General features: G+C 34.5%; 1 protein-coding gene across 6 annotated transcripts in view; it reads left to right on the top strand.

Moving 5' to 3' along the window:
* LOC127852295 (uncharacterized) overlaps positions 1–19699 on the top strand; it is an 89252-nt gene that overhangs the window by 7588 nt on the left and 61965 nt on the right. For 2 of the 6 annotated variants that reach the window (XM_052386220.1, XM_052386214.1), the window contains exons 1-3: positions 10012–10129; positions 15633–15919; positions 16248–16379. In XM_052386220.1, the coding sequence (XP_052242180.1) occupies positions 10084–10129; positions 15633–15919; positions 16248–16379 (465 nt within the window). In that variant the 5' untranslated portion in view covers positions 10012–10083. Of the gene's footprint in view, positions 1–753; positions 821–10011; positions 10130–11671; positions 11877–14968; positions 15131–15632; positions 15920–16247; positions 16380–19699 lie in introns of those variants that run through there. The other 4 variants (XM_052386216.1, XM_052386215.1, XM_052386218.1 and 1 more) reach the window with 4 other exon arrangements.

Genomic DNA, 19699 nt, shown 5'->3' with positions numbered 1-19699 from the left:
TGAGGAATGTTCTGCATATTTTTAACCCTAACAATGCGGGAACCGAGTTTTGAAGGTCTTTGCAAACAGTTTGGATCCAGAATGTGGCGTCTCATCTGGATCCAAACTGTTTGCTATTCTGATAGTAATTTTTGAAAAAAATTCGAAGAAATGCTAATTGTAGAAATTCAGCAGATGACATTTTAGCAGACGATAAATTTCCCAGCATGCAAAGGGTTAATGTTATCGCTATGACGATAAGGCATTGACACCTGCAATCTGATTGTCTAATTATCTTATGACATGAATGCTCAGTTTCCCATGATAAATACTGCAATTGGTGCTTTATCTATTGGGTCAAGTGTGTCTATCTTGAAATAAACATGGTCCAGCCCAGTTTGACATCAAGCTTCTAAGATTGCAACTAAAGACATTCAGAAAGTGTATCTCATTGTAAGTAAGTGTCTCCGTTCAAGGTTGCAACTCATGTGTATTTATGATGCATTCACACACATGTTTGTATAATATCAAAATTATTTACAGTTGTAATTATTTTATCTTGCTTTAATTCAAATCCTCAGCCTTATAAAGAATCTCTGGATGCTATTTTTTAGAACCAACCAGTAGTGGTGTTTAGCCTTTTCAACCTGTCTTTATTGTCTTATTAATTGTTCTTAGTGATCCTTGCTCTTTAAGACTATTTTCGACAACACACAGTGTACTGATTAAATGATTTACCAGGTTGAACAAGTTGCATATTATTCTTTGTTTCAGTTTAAACAGCTGAACAGCTTGAAGTGCCTTGTTGGAAACTTGCTGATATTCATTGAAGAATGAACAGGTATTTGAAATAGTATTTTTTTTATGCTGAACGAGGGCAATTCATTGTAAAACTTTTTCAGTAAATGCCAGAGGAAGTATTTAACTCTTTGCATGCTGGGAAATTTATCGTCTGCTAAAATGTCGTCTGCTGAATTTCTAAAATTAGCATTTTCTTCGTGTGTTTTTTCAAAGAATTCTATCAGAATAGCAAACAGTTTGGATCCTGATGAGACGCCACGTTTTGTGGCATCTCATCTGGATCCAAACTGTTTGCAAAGGCCTTCAAAATTCTGTTCCAGCACTGAAAGAGTTAAATGTTTTACTGTCAGCTGTGTATACCTCTTGCCCATTTGATGTGTGCTTGTTTGACTTGTGAAGTTGTGAAGAGTGTCCATTTTATACAAGCCTATTAAAAAAAGGTCAAATTATGGGAATGCCTTGGCAAGTTTCATCTGTGAATTCAGGCAACTGGGCGGTGGAGCAAGCATATCCAGAATATGACTTAGTCATATTTAAGTACCTTTTTAATTCCATGATAGAAGATTCAATCATTATGACTCTGAATGCAACAACACGTTTTCCAAGGTCAAGGTCAAATTTAAAATATCATAATTATATCATAAAAACGGTGTCTATCTCTATCCAACCTAGGTTAATTTGTGAATAACTGTACATATGATAAGCTTATGCATGGTGAGACAAAGTGTGAAGCGCAAGAACCAGCTTCTTTTATCTACAGTGATCAGGTCATTTTGTCAAAGGTTAGGGTCTTTTATGAGAAAGTTATCTTGCGTATGTTGGCCAGAGCATTGATTTGATCAGCATAATATTTAAAGCAGAAGTAAGAGGTCAGATTGCAAGGTCAAATATAACAAATAAATTATGGAGTCTTTGGCTTATGTATGTCTTTGTTGAGACGTCGCATCTGGGTCTGCGCTGTTTGCTTAAAGCAATTTCTGTAAGAAATATTCTAAATATAGAAATAAATATACTAGACATCCCCAATTTTGGAAATAAATTCATCCAATTGAGAAAGACGGGAGAGCCCACTAGGCATAAATGGGTTAACTGATGACCAGGATGAGTATTTTGCATAAGAACCAAGTTCTAACACTCAAATTCATATGTCTAGTGTTACATAGTCAGAAATCAGTTCTTAAGATGTCATCTGCATCATCATTTAATAAATGGCACTGTGTCATGGTGTTATGGGTGAATGAATACAATTCCAATCCATGGTCCTTTTTCTGGTTTGATTTGTCATTAATTAATGCAGATAATATGCATGTTTAGTACATGTAAAATAGTAAGAGGACTGAATTTAGATTAAATTATTAACCCTTTCAGTGCGGGAACCGAATTTTGAAGGCCTTTGAAAACAGTTTGGATCCAGATGAGACGCCACAGAACGTGGCGTCTCATCTGGATCCAAACTGTTTGCTATTCTGATAGTATTCTTTGAAAAAAATCGAAGAAAATGCTAATTTTAAAAATTCAGCAGACGACATTTTAGCAGATGACGAATTTCCCAGCATGCAAATGGTTAACATAAATATATTGCTTAGGGCTTATTAGTGACCAAATTCAGCCCCATACCCCTTCTCAAATGTATATATTTTTCTTAAAATTCTCCTCTGAATAAAAACCTTATTTAAAAACAAAATCATTTTAATTTGGACAAACATTGAAAAAAGGCAATATATCTAGATGTATATATTTGTGAAATAGTAATTTATTAGTAAAGTGATAGTAAATTATACTGTAATTATTACTAAAAATGTTAAGTATGGCCTTAAATAAATAGAATGTATTTTGGGTGAGTCAGTATAGATCTTCTTTGTAAATTGTCTCGTCTACAAGTAATTTCAGCAATTAGTTAGGTGATTTGTTGATAATTATAGTCACATTAAGAGAACACATATACAAATGCCAAATGAAAAAAGGATAGTGGTAATTGGAATATAATTAGATAGCTATTGACTGTTAACAAGATCTGACATCTACCGCAACGTGACAATACTAGTACATGTAGATTTTTATTCCATGTCAATATTAAGTAATATGATGGATTTACCTACAAAGAAAATGCGTTAGAATGGATTTTTATGCTAATTTTAATCGAGGTAAGCTTGCACACAAATTAAATTTAACTATTGTGTTTTTTTCACTTGTTAGTCGCATATTCACCGCATGAAATGTGTGTTATTTTTTAAAGTCAAACCAAGCATAAGTGTAAGTAGAGGCATTCAGGAACAATTTCCATACCGTGCTTACAGAGTCAGCGATTTTTCTTCTCCAATTGGGAAAAGTACCTGTACCATACCAATTGGGAAAATTAGCGCGAAAAACCCTAAAATTGGGAAAATCGCATCTTGAAATCTGCCAATTGGGAATTATGGGTCTTTTTAGTTTACTTGGTATCAATAGCACAAATCAACTAAAAAATCGATTTAAATTCATTTTGGCTTGAAATGTTCAGTGTCAGTGCTCATTTTAATAGTTTACTTGCAGATAATGCACTTTTAGAACAAAATTGACGAAATTTTTCTTTCATTTTGGGAATTATTTAGACTGCAATTGGGAATTGTGTAGTTTTTAGCTTTACTGGCCGAAGGCCTGAAGAGCTTGTTTCATGGCGTGGTTTCCGTCGTCCGTGCATGGGTGCGTTAGACTGTTTCTTGTTTACGCGATTAAGTCCACAGTTTTCATCCGATTCTTTTCAAACTTGTTCAGTGTCTTTATATTAATGAAAATGGGTTACATCAGAGTAAAAAGTCCAGAATTATTTCTCCTTGAATTTGATAAAATTGTGAAATAAGGCTTGTTTACGCAATAAAGTCCACAGTTTTCATCCAATTATTTCCCAACTTGCGCAGTGTCTTTTTCTGAATGATGAGTCAAACCCTATTGAAAATGAGCAATGAGTTATAAGTCCAGAATTATCTCCCCTTGAATTTTAGAAAATAATGAAAATTCATTTTTAGCTCATCTATTTTTTGAAAAAAAATTATGAGCTATTGTCATCAACTTGGCGTCGGCGTTGGCGTCCGGTTAAGTTTTGCGTTTAGGTCCAATTTTCTCAAAAAGTATCAATGCTATTGCATTCAAACTTGGTACACTTACTTGCTATCATGAAGGGGCTGGGCAGGCAAAGTTAGATAACTCTGGCATGCATTTTGACTGAATTATGTGCCCTTTTTATACTTAGAAAATTGAAAATTTTGGTTAAGTTTTGCGTTTAGGTCCACTTTTTTCAGAAAGTATCAATGCTATTGCATTCAAACTTGGTACACTTACTTACTATCATGAGGGGATTGGGCAGGCAAAGTGAGGTAACTCTGGCGTGCATTTTGACAGAATTATGTGCCCTTTTTATACTTAGAAAATTGAAAATTTTGGTTAAGTTTTGTGTTTAGGTCCATTTTATTCCTTAAGTATCAAAGCTATTGCTTTCATACTTGCAACACTTACTAACTATCATAAGGGGACTGTGCAGGCAAAGTAATGTAACTCTGACTGGAATTTTGACAGAATTATGTGCCCTTTTTATACTTAGAAAATTGAAAATTTGGTTATGTTTTGTGTTTAGGTCCACTTTATTCCTACAGTATCAAAGCTATTGCTTTCATACTTGCAACACTTATTAACTACCGTAAGGGGACTGTGCAGGCAAAGTTATGTAACTCTGACTGGCATTTGGACTGAATTATGGGCCCTTTATACTTAGAAAATTGAAAGTTTGCTTAAGTTTTGTGTTTTGGTCCACTTTACCCCTAAAGTATCATAGATATTGCTTTCATACTTGGAACACTCGCAAACTATCATAAGGGTACAGTAAAAGGACAAGTTTCATAACTCTGGATGTCATTTTTACGGAATTATGGCCCTTTTTTGACTTAGTAACTTTGAATATATGGTTAAATTTTGTGTTTCGATCCACTTTACTTCTTAAGTATCAAGGCTATTGTTTTCAAACTTCAAATACTTTCATGCTATGACATGAGGTTACTGTACCTGGCAAGTTGAATTTTACCTTGACCTTTGAATGACCTTGACTCTTAAGGTTAAATTATTAAATTTTCCTAAAATTGCCATAACTTCTTTATTTATGATTAGATTTGATTGATACTTTGACAAAACTACTCTTACCTGACATACCACAATAGACTCCACCCAAACCATCGCCCGTGCCCCCCCCCCCCCTTCCCCCCCTTCCCCCCCTTCCCCCCCCCTATTTTTTTTTTTTTTAAGATCATCTCACAAATGACCACCACACCCTCACACTATACCCCCCCACCCCACCCCCCCCCAATTTTTTTTTTTAAACAGTTAAAAAACAAATGTTTGAAATACCGTCCAACCATCGCACCCAAGAATCCCCCCCCCCCACCCCCCCTCTCCCCATCCGAATCCCCCCCCCTAAATTTTTTTTTTTTTTTTTTTTTTTTTTTTTTTTTTAAGATCATCTCACAAATTACCACCACACCCTCACACTATACCCCCCCCCCCCCCACCTCACCCCCCCCCCAATTTTTTTTTTTTGAAACGGTTAAAAAACACAAATATTTATTTTTATTATTTTATGTTTGAAATACCGTCCAACCATCGCACCCAAGAATCCCCCCACCCCACCCCCCCCACCCCCCCCCAACCGATTTTTTGTTTCCTTTTTTTCGCATTTTTGGAAGATAATGTAATAAATGTCCACACCCCCACACAATGCACCCCTCTTCACTCCACCCCTCCCTCCTTTGTGATTGAAAATGAGAGTCCCTTCACCTTTAAAAAGAAAATAGATGAGCGGTCTGCACCCGCAAGGCGGTGCTTTTGTTTTTTATGTGATAAAAGTCCATAATTTTCATCCAATTCTTGGCAAACTTGCACAGTGTCTTTGTATCAATGAGGACTCAAACCCTTTTTACGCCCCCCTTCGAAGAAGAGGGGTTATATTGTTTTGAACATGTTGGTCCGTCTGTCCGTCCGTTCACCAGATGGTTTCCGGATGATAACTCAAGAACGCTTAGGCCTAGGATCATGAAAATTCATAGGTACATTGATCATGACTGGCAGATGACCCCTATTGATTTTCAGGTCACTAGGTCAAAGGGCAAGGTCACATTGACTTGAAACAGTAAAATGGTTTTCGGATGATAACTCAAGAATGCTTACGCCTAGGATCATGAAACTTCATAGGTACATTGATAATGACTGGCAGATGACCCCTATTGATTTTCAGGTCACTAGGTCGAAGGTCAAGGTCACAGTGACTTAAAATAGTAAAATGGTTTCCAGATGAAAAACTTTGATAACTTTTTATGTCTTTCGGTCCATCCACCAGATGGTTTCTGTATGATAACTCAAGAAGTATTGGAGAAATAAGTACACAATAATCTCCCCTTAAATTTGAGAAAATTCTCCTTGTTTGCGCGATTAAGTACACAGTTTCCATCTTATTCTTTCCAAATTTGCACATTGTTTATACCAGTAGAGCGAATCAGGCCCTCATGGGCCTCTTGTTTTACAATTGGGAAAGTACCTTTTACGGGTACTTTATGAAGAAGGAAAAAAATCGCTGAGAGTACGGCAAACGTTTGTGATTAGATAATTAAACGATTTTCTTCCTATCCTGACACTATTCTATTTCGGTAGTATTATGTTTTCTCATCTTGAAAGCAAAACTTTGTTTATCGATAGTCACTTGTATCTTCCCTGGACGATTTAGTGACCGAGTACTGACCCTGATATTCTGCAAGATGGATTTTTACTTGTAATTGTAACTGGGCCACAAATTGTGTTGTTTGAACATACAGAGAGTAGTCCGGAATTCCTTACACTTAACAGTGCTACATCCTTGACGCTGTGCACAGTCACAGTGATGTAGCAAAAATTTAGAGGTTTTAACTCGAATCAGCCTATGCAATACTCGAATATATTCATGCGTGTCTGCTGGCGTTATGTAAAGGGCATGTAAGGTTAAAAGCTGGGTAAAACAGCTAAGTCGAAAAAGTGAATTAGTGTTCTATATTCTATATTTCTAGAGTGATAGGCAGGGATCATATTTTTTTCGGTTTTGTCGGTCCTAGACCGATTGGGGTCATGAAAGACCGATTGAAAATCCCAAACAGTCGGTCCGATTCTGTTTGCAATTAAAATTCCCATGTCATGAAATCGATTACACAGTGTACATGCTAACACACCCTAATGACATTCTTATCTCGATTAGGTGTAATAAACCATTCGCTGCAGTCTCTAAACCGGTCAGGACCAGTTTATTGCACGTCAGACCAAGAATCAAAAACTTGTGAACAGCGGATTAAAGATGCATCCGAAAAGACGCATCTGAATGCACGCGCTGTAACTAAACAAAACATGCCGATACATTTTCCACCAGCGTAATAATCCGGTAATATAATTATGAATGAAAGTCGCGGATCTGATCGACAGAACAGCCGAAAGTTATTTTTATGGGAGGAACTTCACATAAAATAGTACTCAAGAAAAATAATATACATTGAATAAATCTTTAGTAAAACCGTGTTAGAATCGAAATAATTCGTGTACTTTATACTTTGTTGCTGAATAACTCACGACCGGAAAATTAGATGCGTGGTTTCAAATGCTTCGCTCTCGTGATTAAATCCCTACGCATCTAAACTATCGTACGTGCGTTATTTGACAACAAATTATTTCTTAATTATTTGGTTTGTTGTTGTCAGTAGCCAATCTAAGCACAAACATTTGTTTGGTTCAGTGCATGTTTGTAAGATATTATCGAGTCGACAACAATTTAAAACATCGGTATAGACTTACACAGATTAATAATATTGACAACGATGAAAAAAGTCTGATAAAACAGCACACGAAATAACAATGAAATACCAAATGATTAAACCAGTTGAGAAAACTCGTTCCGTTTTTAAAAAAAATGCCTAAGGGAATTTTACTTGTACATATATTATACCACCGTCATGAATGGCAAAATCAATGGTATATATTTTAACGTAATTTGTCATGATTTCCGATACACATTTTCGGATACTTTTCCCCATTTATATCCGGACCGATTGATGTTGCGGGAAAATATGATCCCTGGTGATAGGTATTCGATATTCCAACAATATTCATTTAATATGATGGTGAATGCAAATTTTAATTGATATTAACTTGTTCTCATTATACCATTTTCATCATATTTTTATGTCCCCCACTATAGTAGTGGGGGACATATTGACTTTAGTGGGGGACATATTGTTTTTGCCCTGTCTGTCTGTTGGTCTGTCTGTCTGTTTGCGCCAACTTTAACATTTTGCAATAACTTTTGCTATTTTAAAGATAGCAACTTCATATTTGGCATGCATGTGTATCTCATGAAGCTGCACATTTTGAGTGGTGAAAGGTTAAGGTCAAGGTCATCCTTCAAGGTCAGAGGTCAAATATATGTGGCCAAAATCGCTCATTTTATGAATACTTTTGCAATATTGAAGATAGCAACTTGATATTTGGCATGCATGTGTATCTCATGGAGCTGCACATTTTGAGTGGTGAAAGGTCAAGGTCATCCTTCAAGGTCAGAGGTCAATTATATGTGACCAAAATCGCTCATTTTATGAATACTTTTGCAATATTGAAGATAGCAACTTGATATTTGGCATGCATGTGCATCTCATGGAGCTGCTCATTTTGAGTGGTGAAAGGTCAAGGTCAAGGTCATCCTTCAAGGTCAGAGGTCAAATATATGTGGCCCAAATCGCTTATTTTATGAATACTTTTGCAATATTGAAGATAGCAACTTGATATTTGGCATGCATGTGTATCTCATTGAGCTGCACATTTTGAGTGGTGAAAGGTCAAGGTCAAGGTCATCCTTCACAAGGTCAAGGTCATCCTACAATGTCAAACATCATATAGGGGGACATTGTGTTTCACAAACACATCTTGTTAATGCTTTCAGAACGTCAAAAAAGAGACATTTTGTTGTTATTTTGTCTTAGTTATCTTTATAACATAAATATGAGGATAAACAGTGCACACACATCTCAACCTGTGCGTTAAGACACACTCTGTATAACTTTGAATGGGTTGTGTTCATTTCAAGCTTGCGATTTAAAAAGCTATAACATGATTTTGAAAAATGAGTTGCGTCTTAGATTATGCAATAGCAAACAACTTCAGTGCCTTCAGCGCTTTGATTTTGTATGAACCCTGACAGCAATGAAACTGGGTTATTTTATTATTAACTGTAACCCATAGGTCCTTTAAAAAAGTGTAGGTCCTGTGTTTGTTTAAATAAACAGGACCTATATTCCTGTAAAATTTGCTTAGTTTGGATTTGACAGTTTGATGTTTTTGCTGTTAGTTTAGAAATGTATGCATACATGCAGTGCTCTGTTTATTATAATGCACTTTAATCTGTATGTTTAGTGTTTCTGAACTTGATCATGAATATTTTGCTTAAAATGGTACCCGGAGTATTAAAACTTACAATAATTCATGCAAGTAAATAGATACAAATGATATGCAAACTGCTTAAGTTTTTAAGTTTAAGTCTTTGAAATCAAAATGCAAGTAAGCATTTATATTAACTGAATATTTATATGGGTACACATTCAAATAGTGTATTGAAATCTATTTATAATATTTGTTATTAACTCACTGTCACACTGCATTACCAAGCAAGTCTGAAATGCAGTACTGTGTCTTCTTTGATTTGTGATATAATTTAATGAATGCTTGATTACAGATCTGTGGAAACTGTGTTGGTATTCTTTGATCATTTTAGACCAATGATTTGAAATATTGGTATTAAATTATCTCTAATATTACATCATTGCAGATGTGTGTGTATTGCCAGCTGTTTTGAAGGAAATTTACACCAATTAGCATCCTATATTATGGAGCTTTGAAGTCACTAGTATGTCAATAGCTTTGTGTCTCACACCTTTCCTTTAGTGTGTCTTTTATGTATGCAGGTAACATTATTATATTATCATGCAAAAAGTGCTTCATTGATACATCTCAACAAGTGCCTTTGATATACAGCATTTCAATTTATGTGTAAAATAGACACTGCACGAGATAAAATGATCTTATGCATGTTGAGACATGCAAATTATATGACCTCATTAATAACAACTGGTTAAGGATTAAAATTATTTTCAATTATGTCATTTGTGTTGACATTTACTGTCAATATTGTGCTACAGTATGGTTGTGACTTTTTTTCAGAAATTAAATGAAAAGTGTTTTATTTTATATTCAAAATAGGAAATTTAATGTATTCAAATGCATCAGATTAGACATTTTGACAAAATGGATTATGCAGTCTTTAGTAAGTAGATATTATGAGTCATGTTTTGAGCAAACTGGGCATAATGCATGTTCGTAAAGTGTCGTCACAGGCTAATCTGGGACGACACTTTACGCACATGCCTTAAGCCCAGTTTTCACGACTTATTTAATAATGTCACTTGTTGAAAGAGATAAAAGAAGCAAAATGTTGTCAAAAAGTATTTAGAACACTCAACTCCTAGCTTTTTCATTATATTCCTGTTAAGCATTTGGGGAAGTTTTTATTTCATCACTTTCAACCCCCTGTGGAGTGTTATCATGTACTTATTAAACACGGAGCTTAGATTCCTCAAGTAATAAAATACTTCTGTCATCATTTGAATGTGCGTATGTATGTTTTATTATGCATGTTCAAGAATGAAAATAATTGCATAATTGCTCAACCCAGAGATGTGAACTCCTTTTTTCACTTCCATCCTAGACAATTGACAGCTTTATATACTAACCACAAATAATCTTATACATGACAGACATTCATATGATTTAAAAAAACACAAGTATAGAGTACCAGCAATAGTCCTAATGATAGCCAACATTCTGATGTTGCTTCTACCTATGTATGTTCATAATTGTGCAGTATCACAAACTTGATAATATGCTGCTGTTAACCCTTTGAGCGCTGGAACCGGATTTTGAAGGCCTTTGCAAACAGTTTGGATCCAGATGAGACGCCACAAAACGTGGCGTCTCATCAGGATCCAAACTGTTTGCTATTCTGATAGTATTCTTTGAAAAAAATCAAAGAAAATGCTAATTTTAGAAATTCAGCAGACAACATTTAAGCAGACGACAAATTTCCCAGCATGCAAAGGGTTAAAACTTGTCAAGTATATTCAATAATCCTAACATTATGAATATATATGTACTTGATTTATTGTTCAATAATGATTTGAAGTTCATAGTTGAGTTTGCTTCTAGTTTACAACAGGCACTTTGTCCCTTTAAATAGTATCATGCATAACATTCATTTAAACCAGAATATACAGGTTTTCAATGACATTCAAATCTATTAAGAATTGTATTTCTAATACAATGTCATGAATAAGAGGAATTGAAATTTATTGTAAACATGTTCACTGAACCTAGATTTCACTGCTACTGTTTCAACGCAAATCAGTTGGCAGCCCTCATGCCCCATAATAGGCTTATCTACATTGACAGGCTTTTAAAATTCACTTACAAATACTTGTTTTATGTTCAATTAAAAGATAAAAACTTCAGTTTAAGTTCAGCAAGTGTAAAAGATGTTTTTATGATCGTGTCTTGAGATGTGCATTTGTTTACAATTTAAGATTCAGTTACAGCGTTTTATGTCACCAGATTTAAGAGACTGTAAATTATTGCTCTTCTTCAGCATGATCAAGACTGTCAATTATGGGTATTTTTGCGTCATACATGATCGAAACATTGATTTTGTCATGTGGTCATGTCAAGCGAAGGACTTGGAACAAAGCCATATAGAAGATTAGGTCAAAACATAGACGCAGTAACAGCTGATTACAAGGTTAATCGGAGAAAATCAAAATATTGACACTGCTTGAGGTTCACAGTGAACGGAAATCATTTTGTGAAACAAACTTGTAGATATGTGCAAGTAATTTGACTGTGGGTAGGCATTTAAAGAAAATGTTTTAAATGATTTTAGAAATTTCTAAGTAAGGGTTGTGTTAAATGTCTTCTTCGTAACGAATTATTTGATGTTGTGGTATATTTGGTGCGTTGAACATGTAAGTAGCTTATTAAAAAAAAAATGTGCAGAAAGGAATAAAGTAAACTTATTTTCACAACTTAGTTTTTTAATGTTTGTTTCAACATCTGCATTAAAAAAAAAAAAATAAACTACTCCTTTTAAATATAAATGTACTATACAAAAACAAGAGAACAAAATAATATGCTTTTGTAAGCTTAGCAGAAAAAATAAGCTGTTACAAGACAGACAATTTACTTTAATTGCAAAAAAATTATATCAAGTATGTTTATAAATTAATGCATTATTGAACCTACTCTTATATTTTAACTCGTAATGTAATATATATTTATTGTGACAAAAATTATGAAGAATAACAAACAAATTTTGGATCACTTAACCTTTAGAGACTGAGTACCATGCTATTCTATTTTCTAACAAATCAGCCATTGATTTTCTCACTATGGGATAGTTACATTCACTAAGCATTCAGTACGAAAATGGGCTAAATCGTTGTATCATTCCTGCTATTTAAATTTATTTTGCACTGATCGCTCTGTATTTGAATTTTATTCTTTTCCAATGGCTGCTTCTTCCCAGACATTGATTATTGTGTACCCGGGTAAGGTCTTACTTGTTATTTATAGATGCCGATATTGAAAAGCCATGTTCTGTATTTTGTTATTGATACATAGGGTGTTGCTGCCGACTCATGAGTCTACTAACTTGCACAAGTTGCATAAAGCCTGTATAAAATGAAACATGCAAATGTCAATTAATTTTTCAACAATAATTCCTACCATTCCACATGGTGCACAACAGATTTTGTAAGTCATAGAAGAGGATTTTGCAAAACTAATTTGGGCATTTACCTTACATGCTAAATATACAGGTTAATAAAGTTAGGTTTGGCTTTACTAATTTTAAGCTCCGAAAGCATCTGTTTTGTATGAAGAAGTATCAATTTTATAGGTAATGAATATTTTCATTTAAGGAAGGCCATACAATAAAGTTGTATGCATATGAAGTAAAATTGTGTATTAAGTACTTGATTAACTGATGGTTTAATATTCATTCCAGCTCTTTTAAAGGGACTGTCAACCACGATGACAAAGGAAAGAAAAGTTGTAAAATACCGTATTTTTTTACAATTATTAGTTTATGTTGATTTAAATATCATGACTGGTATATTACATTACTTGAAAAAATGTTGTTATGTTTTCATATTTTCAGTGTATTTGGTAATACATTTTACTGGGTATGTCTACCAGGTAACTGCCAGTTAACTATAAATAACGCCAGTAGATTGATCATCATCGTCAGGTGGTATAAACCCAAAAATGAAAATTGTGCATGCTTTGTGAATTGTATATATCTAATATATAAAATGATCAATCGACTTGCGTTAGTTATAGTCAGGGATCATATTTTCCCGCAACATCAATCGGTCTGGATTTAAATGGGGAAAAAGTGTCCAAAAATTTCTATCCGAAAGCATGACAAATTACGTTAAAATATATACCATTGATTTTGCCATTCATGAAGGTGGTATCATAAATGTACAATTAAAATTCCTGTATGCATTTTTTTAAACGGAACATACAAGATTTCTCAATTGGTTTTATCATTTGCCATTTCATTGTTGTTTCGTGTGCTGTTTTATCTGACTTTTTTTCATCGTTGTCAATATTATTAATCTGTGTAAGTCAATATCGATGTTTTAAATTGTTGTCGACTCGATAATAGCTTACAAACATGCACTGAACCAAACAAATGTCTGTGCGTAGGATGGCTACTGACAATAACAAAACTAAATAGTGAAGAAATAATTCGTGTAGGCCTAAGTTATAGTTTGTTGTCGAATAACCTACGGCCGATAGTTAAGATGCGTAGGGATTAAATCACGAGTGCATTGTACTCATGATTTGAAACCACGCATCTAAACTTCCGGTCGTGGGCTATTCATCAATAAACAATAAAGTACACAAATTATTTCGATTCTAACACGATATTTACAAAAGATTTATACAATGCATATTATTTTTTTTGTGTACTATTTTATGTGGAGTTCCACCCATAAAAATAACTATCTGTTGTTCTGTCGATCAGATCCACGACTTTCATTCATTTATTGCCGGATTATTACGCTGGTGTAAAATGTATCGGCATGTTTTGTTTAGTTACAGCGCGTGCTTTCAGTGTATAAGGTCCGCCCACAATTATTGCAGAATATCCGATTTTCTTCTTTGTTTATATGAAAGTTTACTGCAACATGCATGAAATGCACAATTTCCACGAGGATAACATCGAGGTTTTCATCTCCGAAGTAACTGTCAACGATTTTATCTTGGATGAGTACACATTACAGACCGATTAGTGTGCTAGGTATAAGCCAGTTAAATTATCGATTGATATTGACACGGATTATTCACGCATGACTCATTCACAATCTTCGCTGCTTGGGGTCATACTCTGATACTAGTCGACTGACGTGCAATAAACTGGTCCTGACCGGTTTAGCGACTGCAGCGAATGGTTTATCACACCTAATCCAGATAAGAATGTAATTAGGGAATTAGGGTGTGTTAGCATGTGCACTGTGTAATCGATTTCATGACATGGGAATTTTAGCAAACAGAATCGGACCGACTGTTTGGGATTTTAAATCGGTCTTTCATGACCCCAATCAGTTTAGGACTGACAAAACCGAAAAAAAGTATGATCCCTGGTTATAGTGTGTATATCGTTATGTCACCTATTATCGCGATGCACTTTCGATTTCACATTGCGAAATTTTATTACCAAATATACTGAACATATGAACTTTTTTCAAGTAATGTAATATACCAGTCGTTATATTTTAATCAATATAAACTAAAAACTGTAAAAAAAATATGGTATTTTAGAACTTTTATTTTTTTTCGTCGTTCGTGGTTGACAGTCCCTTAAATGTGCAATCCTACTACCGTAACTTCAAGCTCACTTTAAAACTGTGTATCGAGTATATCAAGTTTTTTCTAACTGACAGCCAATGATTTTAACTTTGAGACAAGACCAGTGACTAGATGTTATCTGGATTTCTTATACTGTACTCCTATAGAACTGTGCTATGGTTCATGGGCTGTAAAGCATTTGGGGCACATGAAATATGTGTACACCTCACATATACCTATTGCAATTCAAAATAGTTTTTATATCCAAACTTTTCATTATGTATTGATAGGAATATTAATTGAATTTATGCTGTGCTTTGAAAGTTGGAGACTGAAAGATGTGGGCTTTTTTCCTTTAGAGGTAAAATAATTAACACATTTAATTTAAGTTAAAAAACTGTGGTTTTAAATCAAAAGTGGTAGAAAATATAGCAACATAATAACATTTTTGCGAGTATGCTAGTTTTCTACATTTTTTATTGTGTATGTGTATAATATATGTATCTTGTTCTGATCATAATGTCTGGCGTGAGAACATATACTACTCAAACTTGGCTAAGGATCACTTTTTGTTTTCATATTATCTTCAATTTAATTTAATTTACTTTAAAATGTTATTTTGCAGGTTTTTTTATTAGAATGTGTTTTTGATTTTATTTTTATGTATTGATTTATCATTGATGCGTTACGCTGGCTGAATCTATTTAGGGGTGAACTTCAAATTACACATACTATAAAAAGTGAGCCTTAGCAAATTTTGAGTAGCATAAATAGATGCCACTTACTTTCCTGTCCTGAAATATTAGTGTCATTTTGTTGTATTGTTGATTGCCTCCTTGAGAAAAATTGTTCTGCTTTTACAGATATCCACTCAGGGATAGGGAAGGCACTGGATATCTGTGGCTATGCTTGTGGTCCTTATAGAACCATGCCAGAGAATCCAAACGTCGACTCTGAAAGTGCACTTGATGGTTTCTATGGTAACAGTATTACCATGGCAACCACCAATAGCAACTCCAATGGCATCATCCCAAAGAAAACTGGTGTGCCGAGAGTGTCCTCAGCGGGACTGAAGTATTACGACATTGCTACACAGCTGCTTGGCAAAACGGGGCCTGATTTGGAGGAGCTTTTTATAGCAGCTGCGAGGGTATGTGTACTTAATTAAGCTTATATAGTTATACGGGGATGTAAGCCAGTGGCTGATCAGTTCATGATTAAAAAATGTGATAATTTCTGCTCAGGGACATTACAATTGTGTTAATGTTCATGGTAATATGATAAGAGGGAGCCATCATGGCAGTTTTCATGTTTGTTATACAAAAAAGCATTTCATTGCGCGTAATTGCATTACACTTTTATGTATTCTTTACAACTTTTAAGTTTCTATTCTTGTCTTTTGTATGCTCATTTAATATCATTCTAATGCCATCAGTGAGATATAAGTGCAAAAAGTTAAAATTGTGCTTAAATTTCAGGAAGGTGTTTATGAGCGCATAGAGAACTTTCTTCAGAGGAACAGAACAGAGTATGTGATCAGTATAGATGTCAAGGACAAGAAGACAGGCAACACACCACTAATATGGGCAGCCAAGCGGGGACACGCAAAGGTAAAAGCATATGGCCTTTATCTAAGATTCATATTGTTATTTCCTTCAAGTTGTGGGAATTATCATATGTGACTGGTTTACCTTATTTAACATGTATCTTATCATTTGTGTTTGCCAAAACCATTACCTGAATCCATATAATGATGCCCAAACTCATATTTATAATGGAGGCATATACAATGTAGTGATAATCACATTTGTTGTTTAGTGCGCTCTGCTGGACTATGACAGGTTTAGATGATGTACAGTTTGTTTTTTCTAGAACAAACACATCTTTCTACAACTTTTTGATACTTACACCTGTGTTGCAAATGACCATTCACTTTTCACCATTAGTTATCAGCCAACATGACATTGCCTTTGACCTAAGTGGACATGTTTTAAATTAAAATTATGTGCTTTTAAATTAAACAGCACCCCAGCTCACTGCAATCACAATTAGCTAGACTGACACCATCATTTCTATTCTACATCCTGGAATAATGATCTTACATAGTTCTTGTTTTTTCCCCATTAACATTAGAACTGTCACATTCACCAAATTTGGATTATAAAATATACATCTTTCTCTCCTAACCTGCCTTTCTACAACTCTTGAATACTTATATAATTATTGCTTATGACCATTACTATTTCACCAAAAACCTAATTGGGTAATCCTGCACCAATCAGGGGCATGTGTGCTTATTAAATACAGATTCTTGTGTTCCTAAGTTTATCTGGATGATGACAGTAGTGAAGATAACATTGAAATCAGTCCTATTGGGAATGGTTTGAGCTCAGAAAGTCCATTTTAATTATCAATGTTGTCCAAGTAAGCATGTTGAGTCATTCTTACAAAACAAAGCAGTGAAACATTAGTAGGATGTTGACTTTGGGCTGACAATGATAAGATTTCAGGTTATTATGTTCATTAGAAAAATGGAATCAGAGTGGTATAAAGATATAAAGCTAAAAGCATCATATTAGCTGGTTACTGACATTAATAGGTAGCTGACACCTGAGTCAAAAGAAAGTCGTTAATAGTTTAAGTGTGCTGTCTTAAAAGGAGTTGTTGAAGTTATTTGATTCGATTTGATCATGAAGAATTTAACATGCAGTTTTTTTCGTTATTACACAAGATCAAATGCAAATCACCCCAACAAAAGATATGTTATCCCAAGTCTTCCTATATGTGTTACCAATATTAACCCAATATTCTTAAGAGCATCATGTAAGCCCTTATAAAGGAGGTTAAATAAAGTTTATTAATGTTTAGACCAGTGAAATCCTGTTCTGATTTCTGCATGACATTTAAATCTTTCAATCGACCCATTACTGCAATCAGCTGTTTTCAGATCGAATGTTGGCACTGTTCCAGCTCTTTGTCCAGTTGGTTTTCACCAGCGTAAAACCACAGTATTTGCTTTGTAAAAGCAAACTTAGTAATTGCGATGAATTATTATCTACATATAAAATTTGAACAAAGAACCAATGATCTCTGTTCTATGCAGTTTGGCAAGTTTAAGATGTTATATCCTTAAGCTTGTTTGTTTTACCTTGGAGGCTTCCCCCCCTGGGGCATGTTTTCTTCGATGCTTGAAGTATAAAATAACAGGTGTTTTTGTGAAAAAGCCTTTGTATCACATGATTTGTATTGCGCTTTAATGAATGCAAAACATATTTAAATCCTGATTTCGCTGATTATTTGCTTCTTTATCCTCTTTTCACTTTATTGTCATGATAAGCATTGTCATTGTTGTAATCATAATAAGTTGAGTATTGTTCTGAGAAAACTGGGTTTAATTCATGTGCGTAAAGTGTCGTCCCAGATTAGCCTGTGCAGTCCGCACAGGCTAATCAGGGACGACACTTTCCGCTTTAATGGTATTTTTAGTTTAAAGGAAGTCCCTCCTTACCGAAAATCAAGTTTAGGTGGAAAGTGTTGTCCCTGATTAGCCTGTGCGGACTGCACAGGCTAATCTGGGACGACACTTTACGCACATGCATTATGATCAGCTTTCACAGAACAAGACACAGTTAGTTTACCTGTAAGCATGATTATCACCTTAACAACTTTGCATGCTAACCACCTTCATATATTGTCTTTAAAAGTGGATGTGAAAAATCAAAAAGGGATAATATTGCATGTGGAAATATTTCCCATCATTATTCTGGGTAAATCATAAATGATGTTATTTACAATTTAGTATTCTATAACTGGAGTTGTTGGTAAGATATTTTTAAAAAAGTGCTTAGCATGCATTATTTTCCCCTAAAAGTTTCAACCTTGAATTAAGTGAGCTCTCCATTTCATAAATCAGAACGCTGGATTATCTAGCAGTCACAATTTCTGTATTGTTTATGCTTAAATCTATTATGATTTGACCCGATAGCTTTTTTTGGTATTCTTTGCCATTCATTTATGTAACGACAAAACACAATGAACTTTCTAGTCTCAACTTAATGATGGATTACGCTAAAATGTTCTTGTTTCCTTCATTGAAACAGTTCCTTGTTTAGTTCAAATTCTAGAACTTTCTAGTCTCAACTTTATAAGGGTGATGTACTCTTTTATATTCTGGTTTCCTTCATTGAAACAGTTCCATATTTGGGTTTTGTTCTTTGATATTGTGAAACCAATAGTATGCGTAGGACACTAATTTTGGTAGATGTTTTGTAGGTTTGCTCAACCTCAAAAAACTTTTGTTCAACAAACCCTTGCTTTTGAAGTCTTGTATGATCCTACAATATAAAAATAATCTATAAATTTAAGATCAAAGGAAATTCCAGATTTTATAAATCTGTAAATGTTTCATGTTGTCAAAATAAAATGAATCCATAGTATTTATTGTGCATTTTGGAAGTTTCTTGTCTGATTCCAAATTCACATAATACAGTGATTGCAGTTTTTATGCCCCCAGTAGGGTGGCACATAGCATTTGAACTGTCGGTCCATCCGTCAGTCCGTCTGAAAACTTTAACATTGGCCATAACTTTTGCAATATTGAAGATAGCAACTTGATATTTGGCATGCACGTGTATCTCATGGAGCTGCACATTTTGAGTGGTGAAAGGTCAAGGTCATCCTTCAAGGTCAAAAGTAAAAAAATACAATCCAAGGGAAGTAATAAGCTTTAAAAGGGAGATAATTTCTAAACCTGCCAAATGATATATTGAAATGTCGCATAATTGATGTTTACCGTAGATCTTGTTCGCTATAATGTATGCCCTCTGGCTACATAAGTGTGGCCTGAGACGACTTGTTTGTTGACAGCAGATACACGTTTTCAACTGGCTACAGTCCGTGTTAATTATAGGTCGTGACCAGATTACATGAT

This window comes from Dreissena polymorpha, chromosome 12, assembly GCF_020536995.1.
Source record: "Dreissena polymorpha isolate Duluth1 chromosome 12, UMN_Dpol_1.0, whole genome shotgun sequence".
NCBI lineage: Eukaryota > Metazoa > Mollusca > Bivalvia > Myida > Dreissenidae > Dreissena > Dreissena polymorpha.
Note: the sequence above shows the minus strand (reverse complement) of the source record. Positions and strands in the feature narration are given on the sequence as shown.